At 43.1% G+C, this 18370-nt stretch overlaps 1 protein-coding gene across 20 annotated transcripts in view; it reads right to left on the minus strand.

The window, feature by feature from the left end:
• Window positions 1–18370, minus strand: part of LOC144169907 (uncharacterized) — a 179404-nt gene that overhangs the window by 139050 nt on the left and 21984 nt on the right. The window contains exon 5 of one of the 20 annotated variants that reach the window (XM_077699339.1): window positions 119–5453. The exons of 18 other annotated variants lie outside the window; for them this stretch is intronic. In XM_077699339.1, coding sequence (XP_077555465.1) covers window positions 5074–5453 — 380 coding nt within the window. In that variant the 3' untranslated portion in view covers window positions 119–5073. Of the gene's footprint in view, window positions 1–118; window positions 5454–8634; window positions 17810–18370 lie in introns of those variants that run through there. One more of the 20 variants, XM_077699347.1, reaches the window with a different exon arrangement.

Here is an 18370-nt window from a genome sequence, read left to right on the forward strand (position 1 = left end):
ACATCTGAAACACTTTTCTGCAAACATCTTGAGGCAGGCTTTGGTTCACAGTCAAATGAGCTAATCCAGAAAGATACTGGTGATATACAAAGAAAGAAAAACCGAGCAGCAATGTGGACATTTGGTTACAGGCTCTACAAACCCATTGAAAAAAAAAAAGTGTTCAATGCAAAATTTGGAAAAAAAATCAGGTGATATGTATGTGTGAAAATAACCAAATAACAACAAACAACGTCTGTACATTCTGTTGGGTTTTATGTTAGATGCTGGGTAAATATCAACAGTTCACCTCAACTTTTACACACAGATTGGAACATAACTAATGCCCTCCCCCATATATCCATGTCCCATTAAGCAAACCTGTTCAACTAAAGAAGACTTTAACATTCCAGGCTAGCGACTTGAAGGACACAAAAGTGGTAGGAGGGAGAAAAGAAAGCACGGGAATTTGAGAATGAACAAAACGATGTTTTTGTATAAAAGAACCACTATGGATGCAGTGCTTTGAGGGACCTCTTCAGGATGCTGCGAGCTTAAGCCATATTTACCAGAAGTAGCTCGACAGACCTGTATTTCACCTGAATTCGAAACAGTTGTAAAGTTCTGAGAAAAAATGAGTAGCAGCCACAAAAAGGAAGCATTAAGTACTGAAATATACAAGAAATAATAAACAGAACATGCTTAGTTCTTTTGATAAGATCTGGCAGCACCTCACAATGGCCTAAACCAAGGAATCAATATACAGACAATATTGGTTCAACTAAACATAATTTAAAAACTTATATCACGCAATGCACCTAAAAGACAGCATTTAGACATGTTGAAAAAGGGCTGTGATCATAAAAACTTGCGGTAAAAATTTCTTTGAAATCCCTGTTTAAACATAACAAAAGGATAAAAAACAATAAACCCATTTTCTGTTATGACAGTAGGAAAAATAAATTGACTGCGAGTGGCAACAAAACCCACCATCCAAACCTGGGAGTGCAATACTGGACTTTGGACACCAAGCTTGAGAGAAGCTAGAATGCAAATGTACTAAAACTGACACATTTAATGTAGACTACAAATAACTAGCAGTTCCCAAACTAAACTTCGCAGAAAAAAGTACACAGAACAAGCACCTGCCGTGTCCTTCATTTGGTATTATCTAGTAGTGTCCACTCTGTAAGTAATGTCTTGAGCCTGGCTGAGAATCAACGTATTCTCCAAGAACATATCAACCAAGAACGTATTCTTTCACAGTGCTTAAGTGCCCTTAGGAACGATCACCCATAATCAATAACAAGCTGCTTTTAACATTATTGCGTACCTTAATTGTGGGCCCTGTCTTCACAGAACAGATCCTTCCCCCATTTATAACCTTTGCTTCATGGTTTACAAAAACACCTTGCACGTATAATGCCTTTATTGTAAAAAGACTAACTGTGCATCCCTCGATGCTCACAGAGCTGGCGTGTCAACATTAAATACAAGCACTCAGACGTCTCAGGAAGGGAAACAATGGCATCAAAGCCATGACTCACCTAATTACATGGCAAAACTTCCCCTTAGTAAGCACAGACTGAAGACTTTTCATATGTAATACAAATCACTTGTTCAACTCCACTAAGGTATGGCGCAAGCATGCTTGTAAAATTGCATGACACATCTGCCTACAAAAAGGTACAGACAATAATTGTTCACTTAAAAATAATTAGCAGCACTAGGAGACCTTATTCCTTCAGATCGAATAGGCTCTACAAAGCTAGAAAGCATAAAGATGTACATCATTGTCAGCATGCTCAAGCTGCTGTGGAAGACAATCATAACTGCAATTGCTTGGATCAGCAGGCTTAAAATAATGATACCAAACATAAGCTTGATCATTTTAAGCTCAAACAGGCTCGCTAAAAACCGCTAATATCCCCAAAATATTCAGTGATGGTACCAGAAGAATTCTGACACAGAAATATGCTTAAGACAATCAGATAAAGCACACACGCGACGAACAGGTACAAGGACACAATGTAACAGTCTAATGCATGCATTGTAAAGGTGAAACAAAGAGTAAACGGAGCATGGGTCGGAGATTTTGAGCGGATTTCACCTCGAAGTGACTTTTCAGGAAAGTCATTCTAAAATAAAATCCGGCCGCACATACTCTATTTATGCTGGCACCTGCATAAAATAGAAATTATTCTGATTTCACAAAGCAGTGCTCCGTTTACTTCTTGTTTCACCTGTGCATGCTATTGGAAATTAGTATGAGGAACACAAAGCCTTCTCAACTATAGCCTACATTGCACTGCCACAAAAGAAAAGAGAAAAAAATGTCTATTGAAGGTTAACTGCATTTGGCATGTCTTCATTACACCCACATGAGCATGGCCCTTGCGAGGCACAACTAGTATTTTTTTTTTTAATCAACAGACTTGTGCAGCTTACTTTACTACCATCTCAAATGCTTCCAAGCAATAAATACAAGCACAACTAAGTGTAGCAAATAGAGGCCATACCTCGTATGAACCAAGAATATTTTTTGTGGTGTGCAATCTCTGAGAACAAATCTTTCTAGGCAAGAAAGGACTTAAAAAAAACATTAAAATACCGGGCCACTATGAAGATGCGTGATACCGCATGTAGTGACCCAGGCACTAGGAGTGTGCCAGGCTTTTCAAAACTTCAGTGCAATTATGACAATGATAAAACTTGCCATTTCTTCAGTAGGAACCCACAATACCTCGCCTGTTATCATGCTCAAGGAGAAAAATTGTTGTGGCCTGCCGTGAATTTGCACTACTAAACAGTACAGACCACTGTCAACACCGAGTTTTAGGTAACGTGTTTCAGCACGACTTATATACTGAAGCAGAATAACAAATGCTGAAAAAATGTAACAAACACAAAATATGAAAGTTTTTTCAAATATCTTAGAACAGCTGTGCCAAGACTGAAAAATTACAGAAATGATTTACCCTCCTGCAAAATAAGGTACGCCTTAGTTGAAAAATAATAAGGCAACAGCTCAGATTACACAAGACTGGTAATTCTTCAGCCGAACGTTACCATGCCCACTCATCAGAACAGGGAACCAGAGAACCAGAACAGAACAGAAACTTTGACATGAAGACTTAGAGGGTGTTGGCACTGCTTGAATATACACACAACACCTGCCATGGTGGTGTAATGCTTTGTTACTAAGGTTAAGTTGCTGGTTCAAAACTGAAGCCGTGGAATCTGTTTTCCGGATGATATCAAAAACAGCCATGCAAACGACGATAATCCCTGTTTAATTATGGCACCCAGTTAATTTAAATCCATCTGTGATACTCAATATGCCACACCACTGAGGTAAAGCTACTTCAGTACGTTAAACCCATTCAAAACAAAAGTAGTGGTCACGCTACTTCTGCTGCACGCGCTTGTCTCGAGTTAAATCTTCAAAAAGTGGTGTGCTGAAACAGCCGGGGCTTCCCCATAAACATTCGACGAGCACCTGTTTTCCACTTTAAGCCGACAACTAATTTATGCTCAGGCTGACGTAATGCTGACGTTATTATGCTCAGGCTGACTGAATGCGGATGGGCCCAAGCTAGAACTCCAAACTGCATTGAATTTTTAATTACCTCTTAGACTGTATAATTTCCCTCTGTAGCCATTTGGCTGACATTTGTGTGAATGACAATCCTTCCTTTTCATTGTGCAGACTCATCTTTATACAAGATAGAACATATAAACAGCTTTAGTGCACCTGCAGAGCAGACACACAAAATGTAGTAGTACCGTTTGTTTGCTTTCACCAAGATTCACTTTGGGCGTTTGAACATTTTATTACTTCACTGAAAATAATAATTTTCAAGTATATTTGCAACTGTCTAAATAGCAAATTCAGCCCTAAAAATCGAGCTCAAGCAACCAACCTCCCAACCACCTCTCCCAAAACGTGTTTTTCGGCATCCAAATAAAAATGGTCACTTCAATACTGAAAAGTTTTATGTGCAATTTAAGAAAAAGTTTCTTGTAGAAAAGCAACTGATTGGAGCTGCTTTCATAGCTAGAATTTTTTTTTATTTCTGCATGACAACAGTAATAAGTAGACCCACTAAATAAGCTACCTATCTAGTAGCTCTTGTAATAACCTTAATGTCAGTGGCAAATACGCATGCCCACAAGTCTAACTTTACGACCATTATGCTTCTTAGCTTCACCACATGCACTGGTAATCGAATGCTGAATTTTGCAAATTTTCCATCCCAAATCTTTTTTCTGTGTGTAAGTAACGGTAAGACAATATTTTCGATCTCTGCATTCAGGACAATATTTGGGTGCAAGGGTAGTGAATGAAGCAGCCGCAAGCCAAATAAACATAAGGAGGGAAGCCGCACTTCACCTTGTACATCAAATACCAATTTAATGATAAAATTACGTGGTAAGAAATGAACAAAAAGGAAAGAAGACCAACTAGCTGCTTAATTAACTGAAAGAACAGAAGTGAAAAGGTTAAAAAAAACTGATTATTGTGCATAAGGCAATATACTACTTGTTTTCTAGACACTAATTTAGTGGTTTATCTCTTTCATATACACATTTCAGAAAGACCGAAAAAAATAAAAGAAGAAGGAAGAAGAGACCATCTAAGCTGATCCGAAAGAAATGCAACAGGAGCAAATCTATCTAGCTTAGGCAGAGGCAGAAGTTCAAAGGATTTGTCATACTGGCTAGCTACCTACCTAACTGCATAGTTTCATATCGATCATTACAGCCACCTGGCAAGAAGTAAATGTTTGTTCACAGGAGAAAAAAAAATTCCACAAAAGTGGATGCCCAGCAGTGGACAACATCACACTGCCAAACTGGTTTCCAAGACAGAACAGGAAGGAAACTAAATCCTAAAAATTTAACCTCAGCATATACACCCTCCCCCCTCCCCCACTCCTCAAAAAGAAGTCCCACATTCTTTCACTGCCCCAGAAAACAGCGAAAAACAATTTTTTCTAACAACTCCTTCACAAGACGGTTACAAAAAAGTGTGCTGCCCAGGCACACTGCAATCAGCAACAAAACAAGTTTTCCCTCACTGATTCGAGCAAGCTAATTGTGGGGGGCAGGCATGTGAAAGCGGGCGATATGCTTGTCCAGGGACCGTCTGTACATGAAGTGTTCACTGCACACGTGGCACTGGAAGCGAGCCACCGAGCCATGCTGCGTCTTGCGGTGGTGGTACAGTCCTGTGACGCAGGCATACGTCTTGTGGCACAGCTGGCACTGGTACGACCGGCGCACCGCTCGATGCGTGTCCATGTGGCGTTCCAGTGTCTGCTTGTTGAAGAAGCGCCGGCCGCACACGTTGCATGACGGCTGGGGCACGGTGGCCGCCAGCCTTTTGGGCACGCCGTGGGCCGACGCCCCGCCGTCCATGGCGACGGCAGCTTGGCCGACGAATGTGACCAGCGGCTCGAGGCCGGTGCGACCTGGAAGTCGACGCGCAACGCATCATGTAGCTACTTCGCCCGACTGCAACGTTGCGCAAGTCTAGCGTGTCGTCATGCAGCCTGCCGCCTCTTTAATCTCATTTTCCCGGCAAAATCTTTCCCTTCATTTCTTAATGTGGTACCATTTACACAGGCACCTCTATTACAGTCGTAGAATGATCTGTCCGTCTGTCCAGTCTAAGTTCCCTGCCCACTCCCCCCTTTCACATACCCAAAAGCCTTTCTCCTTTGCAGATTGACTCCATGCCCACTACATTCACAAAAGCTGTTGCATTTTAAACTACTTAGTTTTCAAACAGAATGAATGACCAGATTCTTTTTTGTACTTTGATGCAATGAGGGTTCTGAGGGTTCTGACAAAGACTTGCAATGTTTGAGTGTGCCTTTCTGTATCCACAACTCCTCCAGATAAGGCACTTCAAAAAGCCTATACTGGGACCTCTTCCTTTCAACACAGAATAGTGACACCTCCCCAAGCTGCAAACAGTACAACAGCCCCCAACTGATGGGGATACGATCTCGCATTCATTTTCAACAGGTTTTCATACAAGAAGTCCTGTTCAAGGGGAGTTCTTGAGCTGCCCACATGTAGATAATGCAGGGCAAAAAAATCAACTTGTATAACTGTACAACCAAATTATATGCCTTTACTCAGCTAGCATGAAATAGAAGTTCTAAATTTCTCACTTGTGCTGTAGGACATAAGAAATGACCCCTTTTCAAGGGTTCCACTTACGCTGGCCTTGCATAGTTAAGATTTAAAATATGAAAGGCATTTTGGGCACTAAAGATTATGTTGGAAAGTTGGGAAATTTCCTATGCTTATGATCTAAAAGCTGGGAAATAACAATGAACAGCTGCACAATGCAAACATCACTATTTCTTGCTTGCACAAACATGAATGTTTGTAGCACAAGTGACTACCGTAGACCCTCAGAGACAACCAGCCGAAAAACTGCAACAAAACTAGTGAAATGTACAAAGGAGGGCTATCGTCCAGGTTTAGTGTTAAAAAAAATCCTTGAAACACCAGGGTTGGTTATTTTGAGGGATGGGAGAACTCAGCTAATATAGAATGGTACTATGAGCAGTGCACTTACAATGACAACACTCGTGTAACATTTTCTCTACAATTTTCAGATCTCCAAGCAAAATACCGCACATTCCTTTAATCAGCACTGCAAGTACTTACTAGCCCCATTTATACCCCACAAATTAGCATTTCAACAATCTTTTTGGGGTTATGGCATTTTTTTTCTTTTTACTAATCAACAACACTTACACTGTCCTTTTTTAAACATTATATATCTTGTACACTCAGTGCAAGTTTAATGAATGCACTCAAAATCCAATGCATATAGAGTGAAGGCTTGGCCTAAACTACATAACCAAGCCTCTGAGTTTTTCAAGGGCTGGCTACATGACCATAAGAGTGAGTATCCTACAACTTTGGTTAACAAGAACGTTAAGAAGCACGGGCCTGAAATAACAGCACACTGCCCAGCTTATGCAACAATCGGTGGCACGTCAGATTCAGGCATGCAAACAGATTCTTACAGCACGAGTAACACAGCAGGGCACACACGAGACAGAACAGACATGGTGGCAGTAAATGTAGCGACAAACTGGGAAGTGTTCTGGGAAGCATGTGCCACAACAATGGGGAACAAAGCGGAGCTAGGCCCAGCAGGGCACGATTAGTTGGTCCTTTAGCCCCGTTCTGGCTAAGCGCAGACACCACTCTTCGCGTAGTTGGGCCATCCACTGAGGAGTCAGTAATAAATATGCTCAGGGAACATGGGAAAGGAAATCCAGACAGTTCATGGCTAGGTTAATTGCGTTCGCAACACCAGTTAGATGCCTTGATCAGGGCAAAGGAGAACATTTTGTTAGCTTTTCGCCCCGATTTGGTCACAAAGCTTAGGGGCGAGCGAGAAGTGCTGTAGTCCCATTAGTACTGTGTGCTACTAAACAAACAGTTTGACATGCAATGACAACCCATACCTCAAAGAGAGCCAGACGGCAGCAATGCCCCAACAATGCAACACAATCGACAAAAATCTCGCCCGTTTCCTTCAATGTCCCATGCAAGGTGCAAACGGAATTGCAGGTTACCACTGCAAGCACACTTCGTTTATGCATGTAGCACTCTCATATGCATTGTGAGAAAGATGCACTATACTGGCATAATCGCAAAGCCAGTGAAAAGTTGGCACCAAAGTCAACAGTGATGAATACTGGGAACCAACAGAATGAAAATGACAGAAGACACGGTGGAAAATAATTACTCCCTGAAGCAAGACATCAAGCTACATCAAGTACGGAGAGTTCAGCAAGGACTTGCTTGCATGTACACATTCTCTCTTTCAAGACACATTCTCCACATTCAAGAACCCTATGAAACGTTGGGGAGCTAAACTGAAATCAATTCAGGGCCACCGCTGCCAAGCGCTGTGCGTGGAAGGACTAAGTTCATACGGTGATGCAAGCAAACACCAAATGTAAGAGAAAAGACAAGACGTCATACCATGGGCAGAAGATGGGGGTGATTGAGTTGTCCTTAAGAAAAGTGCAAAAGATCAAAACCTGACCAGGCAAATATGTATTATGTTCCCGGGAGAAAATTTTATATACAAGTTAAATGCATCACAAAAACTTGAAAAATTGGTTTGCTGACTCTCAATTTAGTCACAGCCACAGGTGGAGCTTTACTAAACCTTCAAATTTCGTCTATTTCTTTTAGACACAATTTCATTCAACACGGGCAGGCCATCAACGACTCAGGGCTGAAACGTGGGAAGGAATCGTGGCCTATTGCGAATAAAAACAAAAGCATGGTAGGACACAACAACAATACGTCTAAATGTAAGACTTCACTTTATTATACGTGCTTTTTCTTTCATTTCTACAATTGCTCTACCACAGAGCATTCCATGCTGTTATGAAAAGCTCACAACATGTGCAAAAGTGTTAGGTTTCAAACACGTCGATGTGCACGTAGCCACAAGACCGAATTTTAACGAAGTGGGGGCACAAGACCCAATTTTAACGAAGTGGGGGCAATGTGCAGGCAGGGCAGCACAATGCATCGTCCACAAGCCGCCAATCCCCAAAAGTGAACACGACACACGAGATAGCGCACACCAGTGCTTTCATTGCATATGTTCCGTAGCAGGATTTTTTATTTATTATTAATATTATTACAAAACTTCTCTCGACAAACGTAAACCGAGGCGCATTGTACAAGACATGGTAAGCTGACAAGCAAAAAACAGGCAAGAAACAAGTTTTGCATACGTTAGCTGGGTAAGCGAGTAAAACAATAAATGCACATGCAAGAGCATTCTGAACTGGCTCACATCACAGAAGAAACAAAGATGGGAGGGGAAAAAATGGAAAGGGAAAACAAAACAAAGAAATTTACACAATGTGTTATTTTTAACTTAAGACGTCAAAATATTCTCTGTTAATTTATATATAGATATCGTATACACAATAAGCTGGAGGCGGTAAATAAAGGAGTATTTGCTCGTCGCTCCCTTCCTCAGGAGATGGCAGAGCATAGCGCCCAAGACGGCACAGGCAAATAAAATAGAGAAAGCAAAATGTTGCATTCAAATTACTCATCGGCCATGCAACCACCATCAAACTCCCAGGTATAACTTAGCCTCCACTATCACAGCCTTTCGGGGGGCAACCATCCTACCCTCTTCACAGTGCTGCCCCCCTTGCACACAAGAGCCCTCAAATATGCCCAGCCAAGTTTGTGAAGCTCGGTGTGGGGATTCAAAAAATAAATGCGCAAACTTCCCAGAAATTTAGAGTGGCTAAAAGGAATATAAGCAATAAGCCCCCTTTTTGCGAGGTACAGTACATGATCATGGATTCCCACACCTTTACGCCAGTCATTGAGTGGTGTAATCTACAGCGAGAATCACTAAGCAATTGTTAACATCGTAGAACTACTACTATGTGAAACCAGCCCCTGAACTTGAAGCGTCTATATGACGGTGCAGCATGGGCACTACTTCGAAGTTAAGCAGAGCAGTGAGACAATTACACCACCAAGACCATAGTGCGGAGCTGCGCAAATAGAAAAAACATGGGATAAAACTTAGCCGTATACCGGAAACACACTCTGTCTGCACCTCTATGCAATGGCCGAGGTTTTATACAGTCAGACCCACATACATAGCGCTTTATGGGAAGAGAAATGACAAGTTATAATCAAAACTTACAATTCAATTACTGCAACACAAAGGCAGAATTGATTCCCTGTGCAATTGAAAGCATATTATTAGTCAACAATACAGCGCTGTTACTACATATCACGTGGGACCACAAAACAGGCATGGATTGTATACAGACATTATAATATTATCAAGTGGATCCTTCATCAGCTTCAGACCATGCTACAGAGAAAAAAAAACGATGTTAAAAGACTTCCTCGCACAAGTACTGACAAACCTACTTTCTTTCTGGAACAGTCGTAATCAGTCGTTTATCCGTTATATCAAGCAAGGTCTCGCTGCATAAAGTGAGGCCTTCCCGACTAACACTCTGCTCTAACAAGGCTCTACGTACTTCTTTATGCTATGCTCCTATTAAAGACACAAGTGTACTATAACCCAAATCTTCAAGTCACACACAGGACAAATCAGCACGACAAATCAGCCTGGCATTGCAGCGCAGTATAAAACAAAAGACAAGCTGTTTGCAGTTCCTCAACTTTCAAGGAACCACAAAGACAAAATACAAGTTTGCTTCATTTAGACAAACTGCTTTGCCCCAATAACACTGATGCCAATTTTAATGCAACCGTTGAGCAATAGATCTAAATAATAAGGAAAACAGATTAAGCAGCATAACCTAAAGCCCAGTAGAACGAGTAACGCACCGATAACCATGTTTTCACTATTTTTCCTATTTGTCACTCCCAATGTTGGATGGCTCATAATTTAAAAGTTTTTCACCATTTATCTCGCTATTACAAAAAGAAAAAATATTTCAGGGCCTTGAGGGAATTTCTAAAAGCTAGCTCTTTCAAAAAAACAGGGCAGTATTTCATCCTCATGGTTCCATTAACGGATCAAATCAATACCTCATCCCGGTCTGGTACAACAAGCGTACATGCCGAATATGACATCACAAAAGTGAGATTGGTACACTTGGCTTTGGGAATGACTTTGATTCGATGTAGCACAGTCTGACTGTATAAGCACCTGAAACAACTTCCTGCTCCAAACTGATAGTACTGCTAGCTGGAAGCAGAAGCAATATACATTGAAACTTTATTCCCACCACAAAACTGAGCAAGCTATCTTTTTGACACATGTCATCGAGCACAGCTCAAATATCGTGAAGCAATTAGTAAGTACAAAAAAACAGCACCGGCCACCAGTTCCTGAAATTTATAAAACACCTTGGTGCTTCGTAACAGAGCTAGGCACTGGCTTTCTCCACAAATGCACAGCTATTACAATTACAATTTAAGGTTTGATTAATTCTCAAATAAAACCAACCAAAATAAAGAAACATAGCCTCACCTTGCATTTTATCAAGTTGCAGGTACAGCAAGGTGTTGCAAACAAGTTGTTATCGTAAGCTTTTTGTTTGATTCATATATAGTACTGGTGCTTCTTACAACCCCTCTTAAAAGAAAAAGAAAGTTGTTTCAATCAAGCTCATAATATTAACAGTGTTAACAAAGCAGTTTCTTCACAGCAACAAAAAAGCAACCAGAAAAAAAAAAAACGAAAATCTCTTGGTGCTTGAATAAAAGAATAAACCACTTTACGTAAAAGCAGTTAATGGTTCCCCTCCCTCCTACTCTTCATTTGGCAAAATTCGATGCATGTTGCTTAGCTATGGGCAGGTTCAACAATGCTTTTTTTTTTTCCTAAGCACTGGATTCGAGCGTCTGGCACACGGAGTTCAGTAACACTTGCATGCCTTCAGTAAGCGTCTCGGATACACCCATGAGTCAAATCAGAGCACTACAGTTGGAAGCATTCTATATCACTGGAATAGCGAAAAAAGATTCAAGAAGTGAGGTATCTGTGTTGATTCAAGACCAAGCCCCCAGCCTCAGCTGGGAGGCACAGCACGTCGCAACAATGTTGTAGGAACTGACAAGCGCAAAGGCACAATAATCCCACCAGTACTGCTCAAATATTGCAAAAACAACATCCGATGCTGCTCTGTCATTGCACGTCGTGTGGAGCAGCATCTCAGGCGAGAGCAAAGTCAGTGTTGTGTTTCAGAAGCAAGACATCATGCGAGTGCTACTTGGCAGCACTTGAAACAACGGAGGGCTCGCCTAACCATGTGCAGTCAGCCCTAAAGGACAAAACAGCCATTTTGTCCTCCTCGTTGCATCTTTGTTTGCAACTTGTGACAGTGTAAGGAAACACGCTTTTGATTCATTTCATATTGCAGAGCAACAAGGATTTCAATTTTCAACTACCCTGCTATTGACCAAAACAAAAAGGCCTCTGCAAAGCCTTAAGAAATAGACACACGTACTTGAACTCTCTTCTGCATACAAGTCATTTGTAATAATGTAAAACCAAGATAAGGCTTGAGCCTATTTTCAGGGAGGTCCTAGCTATGTTAGCAGTTCATTTTATCCCACCAAAAAATATGAGGCCAGCAACCGCAAAAGCAGTGAAAAGAAACGATCTGTGCATAGGGCCAAGCACCTTGTATTCAAACAAACAAATAATATAGAATTCCTGCAACCACCAGAACCTTGGGTAGCTGAAGTACAGCCTTACACACGTCCTCACCCAAAAATTTCTCTTAAAGCATCCAGCATCAAGTTACAAAAAAAAAAAAAAAAAAAAAAACAGCATGCCTCCATGTGTTACTCCCTGGCTACATGGCCTTTTGCCCATGCTCCCTCCCGATGCCCTTGGGTTCCTTAACATCAAGCACCACATCATGCTCCTCGCAGCACGTTGCAGTGGCACTGTGTTGTAAAGCACTAGAAACAAAATCTGCAGAAATTCAGAGAATTGTGTACTAATGCATCGCATTCTTATGCCGCTTGCCTAAAGTGCGAGCTCTTTACAGGCAAATTTTCAGTTTTTCAAAATTCTGTCGGACCAATTGTCTCCATTTACGCTATTACATAACGATTACAGGTGTTATTTCCACTATTTGCATTTTTGTGTGAATGAAAGGCATTACACGGTTTTTGATTGTTTAAAATTCTGTTCGACCATTGACCTCCATTTACGCTATTCCAACGATGAAAGGTGGAACTTCCGCGAAATCTGCATTTCCGTGGAAATGCAGGGCATTACACGGTTTGCCATTTTTGCTATCTTTGCGTATGCTCTTTTTATTTTTTCCAAATTCTGTACGACCAATTATCTCCGTTTAGGCTATTACAACAATTAAAGGTGGAACTTCAGCGAAATCTGCATTTTTGTAGAAATGCAGGGCGTTACATGGTCCTGGCTGTGGGAGTACTCGGCATAGAATGCGACGCAATGAAAGGATCCAGCCCTACATGAAAGATGATGGCGGAGTAAGGAGGTCTTCACCCATACGCAGGAATGCTGTGCGGGGAAGTCTCACATGGTTTCAACCGTGCACCCAATGGCCAGCTGTACTGAAGGTGCCAACAATGCAAAGGCAAAGCTCTTCACATTTTCTTCAGTACTCTCATAGTTAGCTATACAGTGGACTCTGTTTAAGATGAACTTCATGGTTAAGACGAACATCAAACGTCCGCACTGCAGAAAAGCTCAGCTTAAAGGCCAACTGCACTCAAAATTTCGACCACGCGAAATCACTGTTCCTACATAGTATGACTAAAAAAGACCACAATGTACGAAGTATGACGCCTAAAATGTGCGCAATTACGCCGCAAGCGATCAGCAAAAATAGACGATTTTGAAAACGAAATTGGGCAAAACGCGGCCATTACGGGCAGGCGGAAGTGACGTATCACCCGTCGGCGCGAGCTGTGCAGACCGGCTGACGCGGCCAGCCAGGAGGAGAGTGTGAGAGCACGCGTGCGGGGGTGTGGGAGGCGCGCGGAAAAGCGAGCGCTTCTCCCGCAAGCACGACACTATTCGTGCACTCCGACAGCAGCACACCGCGTAGGCCTGATGTCGCGACGACACTCGAAATGGAGAGAACCCGTACGGTGAACAAAGCCTCTTCGGAGCCATGAAAGCCAGGCGTAGCGGCGCGAAATGCGAGTTTCCTGGATCTCCCGCTGCGAGGCAGGCCGATCAGCCTGGACGGCTGGCATGTCACTTCCACTAAATGGCTGTTTGCGCGACATGCCGGCAGGTGCTTTGTCGTCTGCAAGGGCGTTATTTTGAGTGCCTGAAACTGAATAACCACGCATTGCACAGAGCTACCGGTCGCATCGCAGTAGTTCTCATGGTACCTACTACACATTTCGAAGGCATTTAGCCAGGGTGAAATTTGAGTGCAGTTAGCCTTTAAGACGAATTTCTGATAATACGAACAAATTTTCAGGGTCCCTTCAAGTTCCTCTTAACAGGAGTCGGCTGTATCGCCCTTCAAGTAGAATATCTACATAAGATTTAGTTTATGAGCATATTTATTTTTAGTAACCGTTACTTCGACCAGCAACACCCACTACAGCAAACACAACCACAGTGAGGTCAGGCCATCAAGAAAGTGCAAGAAAGGAATGGTGAACTTCCATGCCAATTAGTGAGTTTGTTGTTGTATGTCAATATAAAATATTGGGCTCAAAAGTTTCTAACTTCGCAATTCTACAGACTACATAGGTTTATTTTCCCTGCTCGGAGAATGTTTTAAAGCGCTGTTATGCATGATGTCAAATTATGCAGGCACATTCAGTAGCTTTTCAGACCATGGCAATAATTTTTAAAAATGCATTTACTTTCATGGATAAGCATTGAAAATGCAAGTCTATGTATATAGTCTCCGTGGGCTGGTGTTTCGAGAGCGACCGCAGCACCACGAAACAGCGGCGCCATCAAAAATCGGATGTTGGTCAGCCCGAAGGAGCGGTGGTACACGGGAGAGATTCCGCAGTCGTTGCGAAGAAGTCGAATTAGTACTGCGTATTTTTGTGTACTGCTGGGCCTACGGCTCCCGCAACATTTTTAAAAAGGTCGCAAGCAGGCTGCCGAAAAAATAGTTTATGTCGGCTCTCTTGAAATGAAGCGGAAAGGCGACAGCGATGAATCCGCGCAGTGCAGCATGCAATGTAAACAACGCCGATCGACTTCTGGTCATAAACATTGTTGTTTGCTGTTTTGTGTGAATGTGGTTTATAAGGCAAGCGAACTTCGTCCGCAACAAAAACAGCGCGCAAGCATACACCCCAGCAATCTTCCCTGAATGCTACGGAATATGACGCCGATCAACGGTTGACATGAAACTGCAGTGATTCCACAGGCAACCACTGCAGCTAAAGGAATTGGCCATTAATATGCGTGTCAGTCATCTTGAAGCCGTGACGGTGTCTATCGTTTTTCTTCTTTTTTTTGTAGCTGAGCTTATGCCTACCCCGGCATTTTAGTATTGTGTGTTGCTTATGCTTTAACAATCTGTATGGTTTATTCCTCTTCTGTATTACGGCGATCATCGCTGCTTACCCCTTACTATGTGTACGCGTGGAGCTTCGGCCCGTGCGGCCTCGGCAGCTGCTTTGACGCCGATAGCGCGGCCAACTTCATGCATCTCACATTTCGTTGGCTCAAACAGAGGACGCTTAATTGGGCAGTAGCTGCCCGGTGTTCACAGTTATGAGTTGACGAACACATGTACTGCAACAGCATGCTCATACGAGCCGCGGCACCCGGCCTTGCGCGTGCAGCTTGCCCTGCCTACCTCGCTTAGATTTACTGAACTCCTGATAAAGTGCAGTGATGCGTGAGCCGCGTGTTCTCAACAGATCTCACAACCATTCACTGCACCCACATTTAACTAAAAGTTGTAGCCTGGGGCCACGCCCATTGAACGGCTCCGTTGCGCTCGCTAGCTCCTCCTGGACGCAGTAAGCATCGCTTGCGGCGTGTTGCTGGCGACCAGGTTTTGCGGTGTTCTTATAAATAAAAACGTGCCAATATTTCCCCCTCTCTAAAACCGTTAAAACGATTGCGCTTGTTTGAGCACTCACTCATCGCAGCGTGGCACGGCCAGTGCGACGCAGCGCGCAAGCGATGTCAACAACATCCGATAAATGCCTCCACTGGCCGTAGGTGGCGCTGGTTGTTCACGCACCGGTGTCGCCACCATACCAGTGCACGGAGCCTATAAACACAACAGCTTGCACTACCACTCTAATTTTGTTCTCTAACATTGATAAATTCATCACTTGTGTGCTAAGTGTGGTACTTTGTTCAGCTTTTAAGTTTAGCAGCTCACCTCTCCTGCAACAACAGACTGGCCTGGTAGAAATTAAGTTATTTACTGCCCTCCACTGGAAGACTTTTTACACTGTTAAGTAAACAAGGTCGTGTACCAAAATGAGTGACCGTTCCAAGTTTTACTTTTTTGTCTTTCTTCTTATAGTGTATCACTATAGGAAGTTTTTTGTCTTTTTCCTTATAGTGTATCGCCCACTACACGATCAAAGACAACCAGTAGAAAGCAAATGCATACAATTTCCACTCAGCCACAATGTCTAAATTGCACCATGCAGAACATTAGGAGATAAAATAAAAGAAAAACACCAAGCCGCCAAACACGTAAAAAGAATGTCTCTCTGACTGGCTCTGAATGCATTTTTTTAATAGAAATTGACCATTGAAATAGAATTTCCCAGTGGGCAATGTGTTAGCTTGCTTCACTGACATTGCCTTTGGACACCTCCCAAGCTTTTTCAATCATTGATTACTGACACAGATCTTTTCTTTCACTGCGGATGCGTGTAGGCTCAAAACCAAGGGCAAATCTTTGGAACAAAGAAATAAAGCTCATCTAATTTGTTTAGAAGCTGGAACCTTGATAAAAGCCAGAGACTGATAGCAACAACAGCAAACTGCTGCACCTCCCCTAAAATAAAGAATGCACTTCCAACACTTGCTCACAAAACTGATTTGTTTTGAGTGGACCAATTGTATTGATCTGAACCACTACCACAAATATGCCTCCTAGTCATACATAAGTGTAAATTTTTACAATTTGTAGCTGTCTTATTTTTATTTAAGAAAAGCTAATTTCTAAGGAGCACAATGCAAAGGAAAGCGAGAGAGCTTTATAAGCTTTTGATATGGGACAAAGGTACATTAGATGTGAGTACTCAATGTAGCTATAATGCAACCTAAATGCGCAGTAAATGTCAGCCAGCTCACACTACTCAAGCCCTTAAAACTTGTAAACACAACTTGATATATAATTTCCACAGTGCATCACCTGTAAAAACTGAAAGCACTGCAATGAATGTCACATGTGATCAGTTCATTTTTAGCAATAAGCAGCAAGAAATTTCTCCAGTTGTAGTATAAAAAAGAAAAATGTCTCTACCCTGAAGCATAAAAAAAATGTGCGGCTGAGTACCACAGTCGGCTGACAACATAAGCAACTGCTGCCTGTAAACCACACGTCGTCTGTGCCAAGCTTTCCTTGCAAACAAATTAACAATCTCACTCCTCCGTGCAAAGGAAAACTGGAAAAGAAAGAAATAACAATAATGAAGTCGGGACAAGCTTGCTCACTGTAGAATGACACACGAGTCCAGACTCCACCTATCATCTAAAACATTTCGGAGCAAAGGAGACGAAAAAAAATCATAACAGAGAAAGTCAGTCTTTGTCACTGGTAGTTTCACTTGCTCTCGGAGCTAGCGGCGCAGGACACTGTTTCCTTACGTGACAACAGTGCAAACCACCGGGTGGAAGCTCGGAATACCACGCACAGCCCCAACAACACCCATGCACACGATTACAAGGGGGTCCGCGAGCACCAGGGAGGTGAGGTGGGAGGGAGGGAGGGGGTGAAAAAGAAGGGGGCAGCATCCCTGACCGCATCACCGCCGCGCGCCTGTCAGTCAGCAGCAGCACAACTCACGGACCGATGGTGGTGGTCATCAGCACGTCACCTCACGTCGGGGAAGACGCCGAGCGAGTGGGGGTCGTCACGCGGCGTTCCGGAGGAGCCCGCGGTTGGGACGGCGTGCATGTCGCGCTTGTGCCTCTCCAGGCTGCTCTTCCAGGAGAAGGGGCGGGAGCAGATGTCACAGAAGTAGACGTCCCGCACCGAGGCGTGCAGCACCTTGTGGCGCTGCATGTTGGCCTTGTTGCTGAAGGGCTTGGCGCACACGTCGCAGCGGAACGTGCCCGTCTTCTTCCGCGGGCGCCAGTAGAACTGCGACACTGCGGGGGGCAGAGAAGACGAGAGAAAAGGGAAAGGCGTCAACCGAAGGAGGCGGGTGAAAAGCCTTGGCTTGGCAAGCTCGGCAATAGGGCCAGTTGGTATTGGCTCCCACTTGCAGGTTAGCACGCACCGGATGAAAAACACAGAGGAAAGGGACGAAGATGCAGTGCTACACTTGTAACAGGGCTTTCATACCAGTACACCTAAAGCCCACGTGTGCGGGCAGCAGGCAGCCAGGTCGATCCCCTCGATAAACGCTGTCAAAAGCACGCACTGTCTTGTCCGCTTTCTCAGGTGTTGTTCTGTCCGGTGTGCACTCACCTATGCTTACGAATGCAAATATCACGTGTAGCAGCTCAATGGTTCCAAGGATTTTGAGAAAACCAGCTGGACGGGGAACAAGAAACACACTTTTCCTTTCTGCCAATCAATTGAAGTTAACAGAGTGGTTGAGCTTCTTTGAGCACTGTTGCTACTTTAATAGCAACAGTGCTTCACATTCACAGCTGTGGAGCAAAAATTAGCATAAACCTCATCGAAAGCTGCAAGTCATTTTGAAG

This window comes from Haemaphysalis longicornis, unplaced genomic scaffold (genome assembly GCF_048455015.1).
Source record: "Haemaphysalis longicornis isolate Haplotype H1 unplaced genomic scaffold, Haemaphysalis longicornis Haplotype H1 scaffold_2, whole genome shotgun sequence".
NCBI lineage: Eukaryota > Metazoa > Arthropoda > Arachnida > Ixodida > Ixodidae > Haemaphysalis > Haemaphysalis longicornis.